The 19,561-nt window shown below is 34.7% G+C and overlaps 1 protein-coding gene across 6 annotated transcripts in view; it reads right to left on the bottom strand.

Moving 5' to 3' along the window:
• Sgce (sarcoglycan epsilon) overlaps positions 1-19,561 on the bottom strand; it is a 69,855-nt gene that overhangs the window by 25,334 nt on the left and 24,960 nt on the right. For all 6 annotated transcript variants that reach the window (XM_063242628.1, XM_063242632.1, XM_063242622.1 and 3 more), the window contains 4 exons: positions 18,501-18,623; positions 16,733-16,890; positions 11,539-11,611; positions 6,292-6,490 (listed from right to left, as the gene is read on the bottom strand). In XM_063242628.1, coding sequence (XP_063098698.1) covers positions 6,292-6,490; positions 11,539-11,611; positions 16,733-16,890; positions 18,501-18,623 — 553 coding nt within the window. The remainder of the gene's footprint in view (positions 1-6,291; positions 6,491-11,538; positions 11,612-16,732; positions 16,891-18,500; positions 18,624-19,561) is intronic.

Genomic DNA, 19,561 nt, shown 5'->3' with positions numbered 1-19,561 from the left:
ACAAAAATTTTTAAAAATGGGAGTAAAAAAGTACATGTAAAAAACCATTGACAAAGTATTTCAGCAAGCAGTGAATACAAACATAATCCATTTTAAGTAAGTTATTACTTTTAAGTTTCAAATCAAGCCAGTTCTACCCTTCTGTTAATTGCCTGGCTAACACTATTTTTTTCTTGATTATGAAGTATATTGTAAATAGAGATAAAAGAATGTTTCTTAAAACTGTTAATAGCACTCTTGCTTTTAAATATGTCAGTAATTTGCATTGGTAAGTATTAACATTTTAAATTAATTAATTTAGAAATAATATAAATGGGCCTAAGGGTGTTTTGAAATTTTCTTCTCTTAAATTATAAAAGCAATATAAAAACATTACAGAAAACTTGGGACATAAAAACAGAACTCATTTATATTACCTAGATAACCATTTTCATTTTCCCACGTACCTTGCAGAATATTTTTCAAATGCACATATTTTAACCTAATTGCAATCATCTCTAAAATATAATTTTATATCCAGCTTTTTCGCTTAATGCATCATAAGCATTTCCATACTGTAGTCTTTGTAATTATAGTTTTATGGCAATATAATTTTTTAAGTGCAAATGATTTATTCAGCAATTATTTCAGAGTTGGATGCAAAGTTGCTTCCCATTTTTTGATGTTATAAATAATACTGCAGAGACTACTTCTGTGGCTATTCTTTAGTATTAGAAGAGATGCCTAGAAGTGGAAACAATGGTTGACACATTCTACCATGTTACTTTTATCTCTACTTGGACGACCCAGAAACTTCTCAAAGGAATTACATTTTCAATGCTGCTCATCACTGCCCCACCTCCACCTGCTGTGCCTCCTTCTCCCTTAGTGATGCTCAAGTCACACAATCAAGTACCACCATCTGTGACTCCCCTCTTTCTCTTCACATTGCAATCCATCATCCGCCTCGAACATTTGTCCTGAAGTAAGTCTCATACACACATGTGCACTTCGCTCCGACTCCCTGCCAAAGCTCACTTTCCCTCACCATTACCTTGCATGGGGTGTGAAGCAGCAGCCCCTCACTACTCTTGAACCCAGTCTTTGCTTTGTCCTCAGGAAGAAGGAATGAATGGAAGTGAACAGCACTATACCAGTTAAAAGCAAAGGACACATGCTATGCTCAGGAGTAGTAGATACTGTTTTTCCCTTAGAGGTTAAAAAGAAGGGCATTATTATTTTGGAGAATTAGTAAGTTTAAGTATGGTGGCTTTTTAAAATATGTAATTTTGTATGAAACCATAAGCAACAATAACTATATCCTACACATGCTGAAAGTATGTATTTCATAATCTGTTTTTCTTTTAGCCATGAGAGGCACAATTTATACACGAATGAATTTAAATTTTTTAGGAGCATTGCCTTTACCTTTTTGATCTTAGCATGTTTTCAAAATTTTATGTATGTAAACAGATGAGACAGGTGAAAAGTGCAAGGCTCTCAATGAATGTTAATAAAAATGTTAGAAACTACTGTTCACTGGATAGAACTCTTTATGAAGAATATTTTTCCTTCCAATTTGAATAATTCTATTTCCCTTCTTTGAGGCAGTATGTCTTTATGGAGGTCTTTAAACATAAAATATAAGGACCAAGTGACTGGCAAATAACTCAAAACTGATTTTTGTCAGCAACAGCAAAATAAACAAATTCAGTGACTATGTTTTCCCTACATGTGACTCATGAATATAGTTTAGTCTTTCTTTTTCACATGTAAGAGATATAAGACAGTCTGAGAAGAATATATGCATGTATGTTACATGTTGCTTGATGCTATAAATAACACTTGAACTGTCAAAAAACACCACCACACTTCCTGCCTGTTTTGCAAATTCCCCTTCGTTTTTCCCCCATAGGTATCTCAGAGATTATGATAAAAGATCTATGATCAAACTAACAAATGACAAAGTAACAACAACAAAACAAACAAACAAAAAACCCAGGAAAAATTGAAGAATTAATAATTCTGTTGTATCCAAATCAAAATAGAAAGATGAGTAAAACTGTAAAAATGCAATCCTGTTCTCACTGCTGAAGCAAAGATTAGGACTGTTTCCACAGATCTAAAAGTTTTAGTAGCTTTTAGTTTTGCACTTGATCTGAGCCAAAAGGTGAGAAGCAATAGCTTTTAGTTCCTTAAGAATTTGCTCATCCATTCACATTCTTCTCACCCCTATGCCCCTGACGGGGAATGTGGATTCAGTCAGGTCCCCCCAAATTCCACTACCCACATCCATGCAGCACCTATTTGAGTCAGCCTTTGTCTTATTCTACAAGTGTGGCCTCTCTAGAATAACACCAACTTTTTCCTGCAAAGGTCTCTAATGCTTCAGGATAAGAGCCACACCATTTTGCCTGGTAGAATGGTCTCCGTGTCCTTGCTATCAGTAGTGGAACCCTTTCCTCCTGTTCTATGCTAAGTCCTTTTTAAATCCACCACGTTCCACACCTGAGGGCCCTGCCAAGCCTGACCTCTCCCTAGAGCTCAGCTCTTCTTTTTTATCTTCTCATCAGGCTTATGTGAACTCCCTTGTTTTCAGCTCAGATCAGGATCTACCTCCTCTGTAAATCCTGTGGGGCCATGGGCGTGAAGGAAGGGAGGAGTCCTCTTTGCGAATTTTTTTAACTGTAGTACTCACAACATTGTCTGATTATCTAGTTACTTGCCTAGATTTTTTTTTTTTTTCTTTTTCCTTTTTATCGGTACTGGGGATCGAACTCACGACTGCCTGCTTCCAAAGCAGGCGCTTATGCCGCTGAGCTAAACCTCCAGCCCCACTTGCCTAGATTATAAGCCTAAATTTTATTTTTGAAAGTGCAGCACCCTAGAAATTAACACAATCTTTTCCTCTAAAGAGTACTTACTGTTAAATGACAACTTAGAATAGGTATCAAACACAGATGTGCATGTATTTATTTGTATGTACATATAAAAATGAATTTTTATGTTAAAGGTATTTTCAAAAATTTCCATCCCCTGTCACCACTATTTTATAAAAGAAGGAACAGTTGGGGGCTGGGGATTTAGCTCAGCGGCTTAAGCGCCTGCCTTGCAAGTGTGCAGTCGTGAGTTCAATCCCTGGTACCGATAAAAATGAAAAAGAAGAAAAAAAAAAAAAAAGAAGGAAAACAGTTGTGCCAAAATATAACAGTGACATTATTTAAGAATAAAGGGTAATCCCATAAATTATCAAGGAGAGGACAGTTTCAGGACTGTTCCAGGAGAATGACTTACAATAAGGCCAATATTTGCAGGAAAGGGCTGACATTCTCAAGCATTTTTTTCACTGAGATCTTCAATACAGGGCAAAGAATCAGATGATGAACGGGAGGGACTATTTTGTGAAATGGTCTAGATTGGGGATTCTCTATTGTGGGTTGAGGCTAGATCCACATGCTTTGGTAACTAGAGGAAACAGTGGTAGCTTTGACAATCTCTTATGAAAAGTGAGCATATTCTTTAATCCTCACACCCCATCATTCCCTTCATAGCCACCATTTACACCACATCATTCAGCTGTGGTTGGCAGCTATGACATGCCTTCAGTGAAATATGAACCTACTCTCCTTTCCACCAGCTTTATCCCAGGCTAAATACACCCACGAGGCCTTTGCCTCTGGCGCAGTGTCAGGGGCAAAAGCAACATAAGGACCATGTTCGCAGGCAGCACAGTGGCACTGCGGTTACAGATCGAGCAAGTGAAAATGAATCTTTTTGGAGGGCTCAGCCATCCTTTGCAGAAGCTTATTCACTCTAAGTAAATCTGCATAATTGTTTTCTGTTTGGTGTAGGAGAAGTTTGAATCAGTTCTGCTGAGATGAGAAAACGCGCATCAAGAAGGATGAGAAGCTGGGACACTACAGGGCAGGTCCTTTTGGACTGACACTGAATTGTGCGTTAGGCCACAGAGGGGACAGTTTTACTCCCTGGTCTACTACTGAGAGCTCTTCTTAGCCAGCTGCCATTCATTTGACCACACACACTAAACACAAACAATTTGCAGCTAATAGATTTCCTGCCTCTAGGAAAAGAGAGAATTTCAGGGAGAGCTTTTTTTGCTTTGAATCTAGGACCAAGACTTGTGGTAAGTATTAAGCAGAACACAATGATTATATGCTTAGTACTTTTGAAGTATGCAAGTATGTCTTTAAATAAAGTTTTAGAAAAGCAAGGAATGCAATTCCTTGATTATCTTTGACTCTTTCTCTTGGCCTTTTCAACACTTCATTTTAAAAAGGATTTAGTGCCTGTGATATTTGCAAAAAAAAAAAAAAAAATACAGAGGCAAAAAGTGCATTAAGTGAATTAAAATGATAGTATGCATCCTGAGAGGGAAAAGAAAGTAACAAAGGCGATGGAAGCATGGGGTTTATTTTGAAATTTAAGGCAATAGGACTATCATAATTGTTTGTGTTATCATGACCTTATAGAAGGCAAAAGAAAACATGCAAAATTATGTTCAGGGATAATCTTTTCTTCAGGAATTATAAGTCAAGTAGGATCTTCTTTCGCTGGGGCTTGCACAGGGCCTCTGGAGTAACAGAGTTGGCATGGGTACAATTTATAGAAATGCTATTTTAAATGCCTTTTCATAAGAATACTTCGTAAAGGTTAAGGCTTAACATTAAATTAAAACTCACGGAAAGCATTTCAAGTTGGGTAGGGATCTGAGACAAGAGTCTAAATAAATGCCACGGGACTGACTCTTGCAAATAGCTAATAGCATATGCCGCCCTCTAGCAGGTGTTGGGGGTCAGTCAGTTAATGATTGAATTCTCAACAAGTACATGGAGGGCAAAAATTCTGTTCTTAATTTAGAGTCACATGCTCAGGCCCAGCCTTTGGCTCAAAGAATACGAATCTCTAATGAGTATCAGCAGCCAGTGACCCGTCCATGGATTTTTAATGCTGTTCTGGTAGTTCTCAGGATGCACGCACAATGATACCTTGATTATCGAACAGCTCCAAACTTGCACTTTCCACTATTCAGATGGAAAAATTAAAAAAAAAAATTGCTCAGTATTCATAACTTTGCTTGGCAATTGAATTGAAAATCCAACCTGAAAAAAACTTGTTGAGTTCTAGAATTATATTTTCACACAGAAAGTCAACTAGCACATAGACAAGAGATAAGCTGACTTCCTCAGAGCCCTTCTAGGTATGCTTGACTGACTTCAAAATCCACTGATATCATGCAGATGATAAAACTTAATTCTGAAATTTGTAAATTGGACTTTATAGATCACTGCTTTTCCATACCTCCCTTCTCAGACTTCACTTATATATACTTGTGATCTTTTCTGTTATTTTCAACAAAGTTTAAACCTTAAAGTTGCCCTAATTCTTAGTAATCAGGATGCCATAGTTAATTTCGGGTATCTCCTGTACAAAAGTGTTACCAAGTGAACTGTGGAACACAAAGGAGGAGTCAGAATGGAGACAGGTTTGCAAAATGTGATTTCTTCCTCATACTGTATGCTATCGGATGGGAGAAAAAGCAATTCCGCACCAATCTACAAATGAGAAATTAGAGGTGAAAGTTTGACTTGATATTAGCATTGATGCTTTCAATGTACCCAGACAAGAGTGCTTCTCAACTTCGGAGGACACAAGCCGCACTTTGTTTTTGCACTGCGTGAGAACTGACACATTTTTTTCAAAGGCATTTAATTCTTAGAACAGCCCTGAGAGAGGGGGTTACCCCCAGTGGAACAGAAAAGGAAATTGAGGCACAGAGAGAGGTCCTGCATTTGCCAGTGTCACCGAGCTTATGAGTGACAAGGCCAGGCTTTAGGCTCTCGTGTCACAGGAATGGGTTTCAAATTCACTCCAGCCATCAGTCACCGACACATGGTGGAAAGAATGTTAAAGGCGAAGAAATAGTTTCCTAGAATAAGATTACAGCAGTCGGTGTATCCTTCTACAGCTGATAACTTGGGCATCAATTTCCACTGAAATTCACGGCCTTAAATAATCAGCTTTATGGAAGGTACAGAAGACTTGGTGCTATAATTTAGGACGCTCATCCTGGTCTACAATTAGATATTACGGAACCTAGGACCTGAGAGTTAAAAACCATTAACACAATCTCTTTGTCAATACAGAAAATTGCTAGTATGTCTATATCTTTATAATACCCATTTTTCATTAGAAAGAAAAATGCAATAGGCTATTTTCTATGTGCGATGTTTGATAATTTCACCATATTAACAAAAAGCCATACTTAAGGCAATGAGATAGAGGTCTGCTTACCCCTCCTTCATGTCATTAATGGGAAGCGGGACCCTGCCGCCCCTGTCTAGGGCTGATGTGATGTTGATGGCATTCAGGCGTTCAGGCTGCCACACATTTTTCACTGCCCCCAGAAAGTCTCCGAGAACCTCGCTGGCCAACATTTCTTCCACATTCATATTTTTAATGAAGAATTCTGCTTGATATGGCAACGGGAAGTCTGATTTTGGTAAAACAAAAGAGGGCGTGTGTATTTTTAATAAAGAAGTTTTTAAAAATAACAACAACAACAACAAAAGAAGAGTTTGAGATTTGTCTAGCCCTGTCACTGTCCTAGCAGTAGGGAGCAACAGGATGACAACTTGTTCTCTATAGCCACACACTGCACAACCCCAGATGACACTGATTGTGGAACCAAAATGTTTTTATTTTTAAATCGTGTCTGTACTGAATATATACAGATTTTTCTTGTCATGATTCCCTAAACAACACAATATAATCATTATTTACATCGTATTTACATTGGATGAGACAGAAGTCACCTGGAGAGGATGTAAACAGGAAGATGTGCACAGGTTATGGACAGATCTAGGCCATTATCTATAAGGGACCCCAGCAACCTCGAGGACTGTGGGTCCAGGACTCAACGTCTGTGAATACGGAGGAAGGACTGCACTAACTTTAAAGTCTTTCTATATAACAGACAATGGACCTAAAAAGACAATATATGTAAGACACAGAATGCTACCAACAGTATAATAAAATCCAGTAGGCTCTTCATGATTATTGGCAATAGCAAAGGAACCCCTCAAGTCTGCATTTTAAACTTATAATATTATTAATACTGTTTGGAGAAAGCTAAAGCATTTTTCTACAATAAATATCAATTGTGTATAAGAATTCTAAAGGTCAGAACAATTTTATTTTGATGGTTCTACAGCTAAATATCCTAGAAAATTATACTTTCCATTCTGTATCTCACATTCTTGTAAATTTAGTTACAAAGTTAGTTAGTTTTCTGCTCAAGTCTCTTCAAAATTCTTCTTTGAACATTTCTAAGTTAATGTTTTAAATCAACCCCCAAATTTACTCTCAATGTAAGAGACTTAGTAAATATAAAAGTACTCATTTCTCAAGTGTTGCTCTTGAATTACTAACCATATTTGGTAAAGTGATTGCTCCATTAAGATAAAAAAAAACTTTCTCTTTATTTAATACTACTTTTGTAATAATAAAGATTAAACTTTAAGAAATATTTGTAATGAAGCATCTGAGTTATAAGACAGAGGTGAATTATAGCAATTAATTCTCACAAGAGGCAAGTGAGCAGGTCCTTGTATTTTCCTACAGTTGAACATGGGAAGCTTATCTTTAGCGAGGTCCAGGAACTAACCTCACACAATTTTTCTCTGTGTTAAAGGAGACTGTCTAACAAATTCTCAGCAATGTTATAAAACCTAGTAAGAATTTATACAATATTAACATTTTATCTCATTATATTAGTATGAGATGATCTGATGATCTGAATTCATTAAAAGGACAAGAAAACATTTCTAGACTGCACACAGATTTCAAGTCCCCCATAGTGAATTGTGCCATGCATATCCTCTGATTTATTTCAACCAAATTCTCATGGATCCTCGGTAAGTCTTTTACTCCCAATAAGCAAATAAAAATAAAAAAAATACAAGATAAACATTGAAAATATGACCTGACTTCTTTTGAAGCCCCTCTGCTATTAAAGGACATGAGGTGCCAGAGCTTCAGCCAGGAAGAAACTCTGGCTTCAGGGCAAAAGCCTGGTCAGCACCTGGTACCTCTCCTCCTCAGACCAGTCTCAGTGTTGCAGGAGTACAGAGGGCCTCTTCTCAGGTATCATTATCGATGTAAGGGAACCCATGACCAAGAAGGTGCTAGACAATGTAGTTGCCAAGAGTTGGTGTTAGGGACTGTTTGTCTGAATCAGAGGTTTGGAACTGCTGCTGAGGGACGGGCAGTGAGTTTTTATAGTAGTCTAGAATGCATCAACTCTGAAGATTTAGCTCTTCAACCTCTAGTTCTGCAAAGCTCTCTACTTCTCTCTCTCCTACACTGTCATCTGATCTGCTTATGCTTTTGTTAGATCTGCTCAATGCATAGCCCATCTGCAATATTCTCCAATAGGATCCACTGATTCTCACATGCAGGGAAGGTTCCTGTTTATGTAGATACATTCCTTCTTTTATCCAGATAAACAGTAGCTTAATCATGGAACATTTTCCCCATACCTAGAAACAGTCATGCAGAAATTCATTATGAACAAGTTTCCTGGCAATAAATTATGTAATATTTATAATTAATATGAAGTATAGTTTTTGAATATGTCCGGAGTCTAATCATTCATTTCATTCAATGACTTTACATCTAGTTCTCCAAAAGAGCATGTACAGCTTTTTAAAATTTACTAGATCGAGTTTTTAGAAAACTGTTCTTTGCCTTTTCTTGATCTATGTGACACTGCCACGCAGCTCCCTTTCTGAGACAGGGCATAAAGCCTGTCACTGCACCCGGCCCCTCAAAAACTCTGGGCCACGCAGCTGCCTGCTTGTTCTTTGGCCAGAAGCTGCTGCCAGGCTGCCCAAAGATGAGTCACGGTAGCTTTCTAACGCTGGGGAAATCCCATGCTCGCTATATTTGGAAGTCACGGAGGCCAAGAGAACAGTAGGCCAACAGACCGGTGGCGAGCCTGTGAGGCGCTAACCCACACAGAATCTCTTCACGGACTCTCTTTGAGTGCCACACTGGGTGAGTCCACATGACCAATTTCCCATTCTGTCTCTCAGAACAGGAGACAGTTGGACAGAGAACTGGACTGGGCATAATTACCCTGATTTACAACTTTGTTATTTCTTTTTCTAAACCTCATCTAAGACAAACAGCATGAGTACAGGCCACTCTCAAAGATGTTCATCCCAGTATTTACATACATTCTGTCTAGACCAGCAAGGACACACGTACTACCTTTAAGTGCACCACATAAAGGACAGTGGAGGAGCTCTGACTATCATGGAGGGAATGGTTTCCAAAACTCACTTACTGCCCATCCCTCAGCAGCAGTTTCAAACCTCTGATTCAGACAAACAGTCCCTAACACCAACTCCTGGCCACCGCGTTGTCTAGCAGTCATTCATTAGCATCTTTTGGTTATGAGTTCCCTTATGTCGATGGTGATACCTATGAAGAGGCCCTCTGTACTCCTACCACACCGAGACCAGTTTGGAGGAGGAGAGATGCAAAGTGCTGACCAGGCTATGATGATTTTCATATGTGACAAAGCGATCTGAGAGAGCAAGAGTCAGATCCACTGTACACAACTGTATAACTCAGGATTAATAGCAAAGGAGGGTATACAGTCAGCTAGGCTTGGATACAAGTATCCAATCACAACTGTAACTAAGACCAAGTCTCCCTGACCCAAAAATGAATACCCACTGACAGTCCTAGAAGGAGAAGAATCGATAGAGAGTTCTCTATCCAGGCGCACAGACTTGGCCCTGGGACCTGTTTTTACTTTTGATTTTTTTAAACAAAAACGATATAAATGATACAGAATTTTTTTAACATTTTATTTTAGAGATTAAGACAAAAGAGGACATAACAAAGTAGCTCAGATCAGAACAATGCAAGTAACATAGCATTTTACCACAAAACAACCCATAATTAACAGTAACTACCATAATGATATAAAATTTTTTAAAATAGTAGGAAATTAAAACTAGTTAATATATTATATATTATTATCTTAGAAGTAGTTGCTCAGGTTACAAGATCTAGGCACAAAAAAATGGTCAAACATCAAACAATGAAAGCACAGTGTTCTTTTTGATAAACGGAGATTAGTAGTATAGTTATCTATCTTATACATATATATATATATATACACACATATACACACACACTTATATATATACACCTAATACGTGTAATCTTTTCCCTTCTTTCTTTTCTCCTTTCCCCCATCTCAGTTGTTCTTTCCTTTTGAGCACTTTCTTCTCCTTTCATTGTCACAATATCTATTGTATGTTTTAGATATTATTAGATATTATTACTCTTTTCAGGTTTTTTTTTTATACCAGGGATAAAAAAGAGGTGATATTTTCATACAATGGATATTACTCAGCTATAAAAAAGGATAAGCTTGAGGCTTTTATAGGTAAATAAAGGCAACTTGAGACCCTACTTGTGAGTAAATCAAACCCATTATGTGTAAACACTGTATTGTCTCCCTAGTGTAAAAAAAAAAAACAACCTGCTTTTAATATGTGAAGATCACCTTAAACTTTTAATTTGCGCATCTGCTGTCTGCAGTTGATATTGCCCCTGGGAAGAATTTACTTAAGGGAGACTCCTAGCAGTCTCTCCATGTGTGAATAATCAAACTTCACTGAATTGTCATAAATCCCAAATTAGTAGATTCTGATTGAAGTGCTGTGTTTTGCTTGTTTTTAATTTTACCGGCAAATGAAACCAAAATATTCCCTTTTGTGATTATTTTACCATCTCCAGAGGGAATAAATTCTGCACCACTTCTTCCCTTGTCATTTCACAAATAACATCAGAGTATAGAGAGGGTTCTCCTGCAATCTGCCCATTTTAACCGGCTTTTAGTATTATGTATTTTTCCCAGTCAATTGTCAAAATATTTGAGAATGTAACACTTGAAATATTTCATTTGTCCCTAACCCTCAAAATTCATAGGAAATCATTTAGAATTCGAGCATGTGAGACCCTGAATTGTTCATGGAATCTAACAAGTGGGCCTAGGTAGGTAAATTAGCAAGGAAACTGTCCCAAATTACAGTTTATCCTCATGTAACTAGAATCTATGGTAAATGAAAAGACAACATAAAAGTAGGTGGTTACTACTGATTATGGACTCTTTGATCTTTGTTAAGCGCAGCTCAAAACTTCACTCACAGAATCCCTACTCTAGACTCATGGCAGAAAGATTAATATTAGTACCATTTTACTAATAAGATGATGAAACCAAGGATTCGAGAATTCAGTGGTCCATCTGTTCACCCCAACCTTAGTTCTTCACCATGACACACCATGATATTTTATAACAAATTAGATTTACTGCATTTTACTATTTCATCAGTTTTACTGGGGATGTGAGGCTTTAAAAGAGTTGCCAATTATAACTACAGTTATAAAATATAGTTGTAAATATAAGAAATGAAATATTTCTTATGCAATATTATGAAATCAACGTTTCTCCATACCTACCTTCTGCTGACATTATATTAATTATCAAATTATGCCTTGCAGTCTCAAAGGTGCGTCTGTTGTAGGCAGTTATCTATTAGAAAAGGGAAATCGTATTAAAGAAGCAAAATGTTACTTTTAAAATGAAATTCATTAACAGAAAAAGTGAAAACAAATTGTTCTTTCCATTTTCATTATTTGTTGATATACTTAAAAATATTTCTTTTCTGAGCAATAAAACCTCAGGGTTTTTAGCAATATTACATGAAAAGAAATAATTAGTGAGGTCTATTTAACATGCTAAAGCAAAAAGTTAAATGCAAGAAGACTGCTTCATAGAAGGCTATTAAGTACGAGTAGCAATGCAGATGCATCATTAGTAAGTGTATTAACCATTATGAATTACTTGCCCGTGCCATTCTAAGATTCTGAAAAAAAAAATCTACAACAATTTATTTTTGTACTTTTAAATGGAATTTAAATGTTACAGGGGAAAACATACTTTTTGTATTGATTTACCATATGTAATTTTTATTAGTACATTTAAAGAATGTGATGACTACATTCCTTGTGTAGTGCATGGACAGGATTTCTTTTTTCACCCTTTTCCCTTCCTTTCTTCTCCCTCCATCTCTTAATCCCCTTCCTATTTGAAAAAGATCTCCTTACTACCTGTTATCTACTTTTACCTTTCTCTTTATATTTATAGCTTAGGTTTCTCATATAAGAGAAAATATACAATATTTAAGCTTGTGTGTCTGATTTATTTCACATAATATTAGGGTGTCAAGGTACATTTATTTTCCTACAAATGATTCAAGTTTATCTTCATTATGCCAGAGTAGTACTCCACTATGCATAAATATCATATTTTCTTTTTCTTTTCATCTGGTAATGGACATATAGGCCACTTTTAAGACATAACAATTATGAATTGTGCTGCTATAAGTATGCATATACATGTATCACTATAATGTGATGTTTTGAACCCTTAAGAACTCAAAAAATTAGACCACCCAAAATAAAAGACCCAAAAATGGGCAAGTGAAATGAACAGACACTTATCAGAAGAAGTACAAACAGCCAATGAGCACATGAATAAATGCTCAACACTGCTGGCCATTAGAGAAATGCAAATTAAAGCAACACTGAGATTTTACCTTACCCCCAAAAGAATGGCCATTATCAAGAAATCAAAGAATAAATACTGGCAAAACTACAGGAAAAAATAAAGGAACCCTTCCACATTTTTGGTGGAAGTCACCTTCCATAGTGGCTGCAACCACTATGGAAACAAGTACAAGATTCCTCAAAAAAATTAAAACTAAAAATTCCATCTGACCCAGCTATTCTCCTTCTAGCTATCTTCCCAGAAAATAAACTTTAAAACAAGCAAATCTTCATGTTCCTTGCATTTTAGTACAACATTTTAGTACACATCAATCAGTCAAAACATAAATATCATAAATAATGCTTTGGAAATCCTACCTCATGATGGGAGCAGAACAGTAAGGACCATAATCTATCAAGCTTATGACACATGCTCAAAAGCATAAATCACTCCCTTCATAAAACCAGGTATTAGTAAACATTGGCAGAGCCAAGGAACTTATGCCATGGTCAACTCAGCAACAGCCACTGCAAACAGCAAAAAAAGCCAAGGCCAACAACAAGATATGGCTTCAAAAATCAAGAAACAATTAACTTTATGGCAGATATGAAATCATTCAGACATATCTGTAGTACCTCAAAAAAACCCAAATGATTATGTCAAAGTCTTAGAATCCCAACACTAGCCTCTGGCAGTGATTGGAGCTGCAGCTGACACGGAGACAAAAGAGTAGGATAAAATGGCTCAGATTGAAAAGAAATATCAAATGAATATCAAAGCTTGTATATATAATACGTGAACTTCAAAAGAAATAAACTGTAATCATCAGTAATATTGAGAGAACAAGAAGAATTCTGGACTGAGTTTTTCAAAATTTCAAACAACATTTAAAAGATATATATTCTACAAGGGACATTATTCCATAAAGTGAAGCGAACTTTACTCTCCATAATTGGTCAAATTCCTACTGAATTTAATCACTTTCTTGCTGCTGTTGGGATGCATACTCAGATTCACACTGAACACTAAAATTAAGACCAGTCACTAAAGTAAAGTAGGAAGCATCATTTGAATGAAGCAAATGAAAAAAATGTAGAATGAGTTTTAATTGGGACTATTCATGACTTAAAAAGTTTATTCTGCAAAAAAGTCAATCAACCTTCTCCACATCTTGAAATTTCAAGTCAGAAAATATAGGTATTTTCATATTGACTGTTGTGTATTTATAACAAATTTAATTACTATTCATTCCACAAACTCTTAATAAATTCTTTTTAAACCACAGGCCACTAAAGGGAGCAAAGAATTTTCCATATTAGGAAGAATTTTATTTGAACTTATGCCTAATGTTTATTTTTAACAGTTGTAATGGAATATATTCCTTTTATCACCTCTAGGTAAGATACTTAAGTATTGTAATGCCCTCAGTCAAATTTTACTTACAAAATATGAAGATCTTCAAGCAGGAATTAGGAGTGTATGATTTATTTTTGATCCTCTATTTCAAAGACAATATCTGATATATTTTAGATGGTTAAAAATCTAACTAGTGGAGATAAATATGTATTGAATGAGTTAATTAGATTTACATGTCTAAACAGTTTTCAAGATATGAAATGTTTTACCAAATTAGTAGAATGGCATTTTAATATTAAGTATAAAATATCTGGCTGCAAATTGAAGGTATTTACAGGTCCAATACTATTTGTGGTCTATGAAAGATGTGCTAAAATCTTACCATACTCTTTGTAGTATATTATGTGATCTATACCATTCATGACACCATATGTCCTTAGGTGTAAGAACATAATGAACTTCTTTGAACTCATCTTGACAGATGAGTCACAAACCTGGCCTTCACCCATACAGAAGTAGTCACTATGAATTTGGTGCTTAACATCTCATTCACATATGCTTAAAATACACTGTTTAGTTTGCTTGGTTTTGAGCTCCACTAACATGGCAGTTTGTATGTGAAGTTTTCGGGTACTTTCTAGCAGTCCTTTGTTTTTCTTCTCAGCATGGTGTTTAAAGCATTTATCCATGATGTGGGGCGCTGTAAAATTTTATTGATAAATTCACCATTGCTCTTGACACTGACTACATAAATACATTATGATGTACTAATCTATTGTCTTCATGATAGAGTTTTGGATCTCTTATGATTTGGTGAATTTCTGGTGTTTTGCTATAAGCTGTTCAATATGTACAACTGTATATGCCTCCAAATGGGCATTTGCAAGTGTTTTCTTTGGGTATATACCTAGAAACTGGCTGTCATAGAGTACAGTCATATTCAATTATGTGATACAGTACTGTTTCTTAAAGTGGTTATGCTAATTCCTACATTTACCTGCAATAAATATTACCAAATGCTAATCATGATGTGTATTTCTCATTACTGATAAAAATAAGCATCTTTACAAGTTTACTGGCACCTGAATACCTTCTATAGTGAAATGTTTTTTTCTTGACTGAACTGTAGGGTTTCTTTTCATATTTCACATATTCACCATTGGCTACATGTATGAAAATATCTCTTTTAGTCTATGGGTTGATTCTTCAATTATTCATTTTGATGAACAGAAGTTCCCATATAATACAGTAAAATATATTCTTTTTTCTTAAATAAAAATATTTAATTTTATTTTAAAACGTCCCTAACCTAAAGTCAGAAAGAGATTTTTCTATATTTTAATATAATGGTTTAAAAATTTGCTTTTCATATTTAATCTTATGTAGATTTGAGCTCTGTGCTAGGTAGAAAGTATCTAATTGTATGCTTTGTCATTTGGCTAACCAGTTACCTGAGCATCATTCAAGAAACTAACATTCTTTTTCTCAATGACCCGTGGCATTGACTCTACAGAAAGTTCTTGCTATTCTTCACACAGATCTGTTCCTAGGTTCTCCATTCTGTCCTTCAGTTAATTTCTCCATGCCAGTATCCAGTATCAGTGTGACCTTATGATAATTACAGTCTAGATTTATAATAAAGGTCAACATCCACAAGAAAAGAAACCTTTCACCTTCTTTCTTTTTCATTATGACTCTCTTGGTTATTCCTGGCCTACCATCTTCTCCATATATTTTAGAATTAGCTTGCTATTTCATAAAAAAAAAACATACTGCCATTTTTATTAGAATTGCATTGAACGTATCTAAGTATCAGTTGAGGGAAAGTGGTCCCTTGGTGACACTGATCCTTCTGATTCTCAAGTATCTTTTAATTTATCCATAAAGTTTTACAATTTTCCTGCATACCTTCTGTTATATTTATCCATATTATCATGTATTTCTTGCTTTTATTAAAATATATATATATATTTTACAGTACTGGGCATCAAGGCAATACACATTTGTAAAAAGTACATGTTTTCTCAATACCTGTTATTCTTATATAGAAATGTAACAATTTTATATTGACCCTACAGCTCACTGCTAGTCTTTCTTAAACTTATTATTCATCTACAGACTGCTTACACCACTGACTGTTCAATTTTTTGCCTTTCAAGTTTTCAGAGACTTAATTTCTCATTCATTCTTTACTGCTCTGGTTATAACTTCCGATATAACCTCTGTAACAGACAAAGTGGAGGAGGTCATTCTTGTTTTGTTCCTAAATTCAACTGAAATTTATCTAATTTTTTTATTAAGAATGACATCTGCTAGTATTTTTGGTAAACTAGCAGATGTCTGCGGAAGTTTATTGGTCCAGGTGTGTAGTACTTAAAGTTCTTTGTGTGGAGTTGGTATACCTCTTCTCATTCCCTTCCCTTCTGTCCCTCCCCCTTCCAACCATCTCTTGATCTCCATCCTTATTTTTACTCTTCACTAATTTAAACTATCATTTTTATTTCAGTAATTGGAACAAAAAATTTATAAATGAATAGGAATGTTACATTTTTAAAATGTTAATGAGCATGTTTTTGTACACAAAATATTAACAACCACTGCCATATAACTTTAACAATTAAAACTCTAATTAAAAATTTATACTTATATATGTATATATTGTATATAAATTATACCTTATATAAAATTTATACTTATATATATTATATGTGTATATATGTATAATTTTACTGTTTTAAAGTAAGTTACCTCAATGATCGTTGGTTTCCCCACATTTTCAGCAGTTGGAGATCCATACAGGACTCCATCACTATATGGTGTCCTTTGGATATAGCGAAGCCATCCTGGTCGGTCTGGGTAACCCATTAAGTTTGTATTGAATGTTATGGGATCATTACTAATTTCACCTAAATCAGAAACAGACAGAATTAAGACATATGACAGTTATTTTCACACATGTTGCTTTGGCAGTTTCAATCATAACATTCTGTATAAAAAATTTTTTTTTACACTTATGGCAAACTAAATGTATAAACAAAAAAACTCCATCTGGGAGTTTTAGATTAGGACCTCATGTAATGAAAAATTCTTTGGGTTGTTTGTCAAGAAAGATGATCTATAAAAGAAAGCAGATTCCTACAATTTTTTTAAGAACTTTTTTGGGAGGAGCACTTCAGACCAGTTCTACCAGTGAGACAACTATCTTTCAGAAACTTTTCCAAATCTCCACTAATCATATTGATGAAACCATTTTTTTGAAAAGCATTCCTTTTATGAAACTCTAGATACAATCAAACTAATATGAAGTGGTATGTAAAAAGTTATAAAAAATCATCAAAACTATAATTTTAAAACATTAAAGAACAGAATAAAAAGATGTTATAAATTCAAACAATTGCCATAATGTCATTTAACGATAATAAGCATTAATAACAGTATGCCTGATTAGCATGTGCCTGGACATGTGTTAAGTCCTTTATGAGCATTATGTCTTCTCATTTCAAATACACCTATGACAATGGCACTCTTATTAGCTCTAATTTTATTGGTGAAAAATAGTAATTTTCCATATTGAGTAACTTCTCCATGGTCATAAAAAAAGTGAAACTAGAATTTAATTCTGGCTAAGTCTGGAAACTATGTTCTTAACTAAATGTTTTCCTCTCAAGCTTTACAGCTGTTGCTCAAAAGGTTTAGCCATATAATTTTACAAACATGGAATGTCTTAGTATAAAACAATTTCAAAGTAATTAAAATACTTTTTTGTCTTGCTATTGATTAACAGTATGTCTAGCTTTATTGTATGAATATATTCTGATATGTTATTTATCACATAATCCACAAAAAGAGTATGTAGCTTAATTCTAATGTTAAAATATGATCTTACAAAACATAATTTTCAGAAAAGTCATTTTTGTTACTTTAGAGTAATAACACAATATGTTTGCTCCTGCTATTCTTTCTGTATCTTCATTAATGTGTTGGCACTTGTGATAATTCAAAATACAAAATTCAAGCCAAAAATGAGTTAAATAAGTCTATGTAATTTCTATTAGTGTGAAGGAAAAAATTAATCTCCATTATATTATTATGAAATTTTATAAATTATCTCATATTATAAAAGCTTTAAGCTGCTTACTTAATGCTATATTTCATGTTTTTCAACAATATATGTATCAGTTTCCAAAAAATCAATGTACTACTTAAGAATCTGTCTGTATATGGAAAATCATAATTGCACAGCTGTATTTATGTAAATGTAGGTCAATCATTTGTCAGAGTCACAAAACTTAAGACGAGAATCCAGAAATATGGCCTCTTTTAAAAATTCAAAAATCAGTTCCTTCTGTTATTAAATTCCTAAGCTTAAAATGAAAAATATACTATAATTACCAACATATCAGATATCTTGACCATTTCAAATATTGTTAACATTTGATTATATACCATTCCCACTATGCACAATGAACAAGAAGAAACAGTAAACTAACCACCTTTTTCTCCACAAAGAACATACCAGGTTTTGGGTAAGGTGGGAATTCCCCCTTAAAATATTCTCTTTCCAAAACGTGGACGAAGAGGACACCCGCAGAGGGGTACACGTTCCAGTCGGAGTGCACCTTTGAGAAAATTGTGTACACTGAAAACAAAGGGGTAGATAAGAGACAGACAAGTGATGAATTATGTCCTCACAATGCAGCTTAAACCGTAAAGAAGTGTTTCATTATTTAGAAATTCCCAAGAAAACGAAAGCCACATATAAAAGAGCTGTTAGTAATGGTTTAAAAGGGAGTGATTTTAGTTTTTTTGTTTTGATTCTTGGTACTGGGAATCGAACTCATGACTTCATGCTTGCCAGATGAGCACTGCACCGCTGAGCTGCATCTCTGGCCCTAAAGAGTGATTTTGGGACAAAACATGGGGAAACTCTTGTGTTTAGAAACTTTTCAAATACTATATAAGTAAAATGACACATATTTAATATTTTTAATTTCTATTAAATAATTAAGACATCCATTATATCATTTTTAGAAATTTTTTTTTATTCGAAATTAGTGTAACCAACAAAATATATCCTGGAATTTGCCAACTATACAATTTTGGATTTCTTTTTCTTAAAGTAAGTACATAGAGTAATTTTCAAACAGAGAGAATGTAGACTGTACTAATTGTCTTCTAGGTAAAACAAGCAAGATTATATAATACCATCAAAATATGAAGAAACTCTTATATACACTTTTAAAAAACCCTGTGGACACTTTTTGAGTATTTATTCTTCATATCTCTCCTAGAAATAATTAATTTATTCTATCTCCTATGATCTTGACATTTAACAATTCAAACAGTATAATCAATTATATTAGATTACCTCCTGAATAAGCATTAAAAATTACCTAATACCACTCAGTACAAATGATTTCTTAACGTGAACCAGGGCCAATTCAATGATTTATAATTCTTTACAAATAAGACATGAGTACATTAAAATAGCCAAATTGGCCTGATTAGTTTGCACCTATTGTTTTTCTGATATCACCATCTCTGCCAACACATTACTGCTATTAATAACCCTAGTCG

This window comes from Cavia porcellus, unplaced genomic scaffold (assembly GCF_034190915.1).
Source record: "Cavia porcellus strain 051 isolate PalLab524CR breed Dunkin Hartley unplaced genomic scaffold, mCavPor4.1 scaffold_2, whole genome shotgun sequence".
NCBI lineage: Eukaryota > Metazoa > Chordata > Mammalia > Rodentia > Caviidae > Cavia > Cavia porcellus.
Note: the sequence above shows the minus strand (reverse complement) of the source record. Positions and strands in the feature narration are given on the sequence as shown.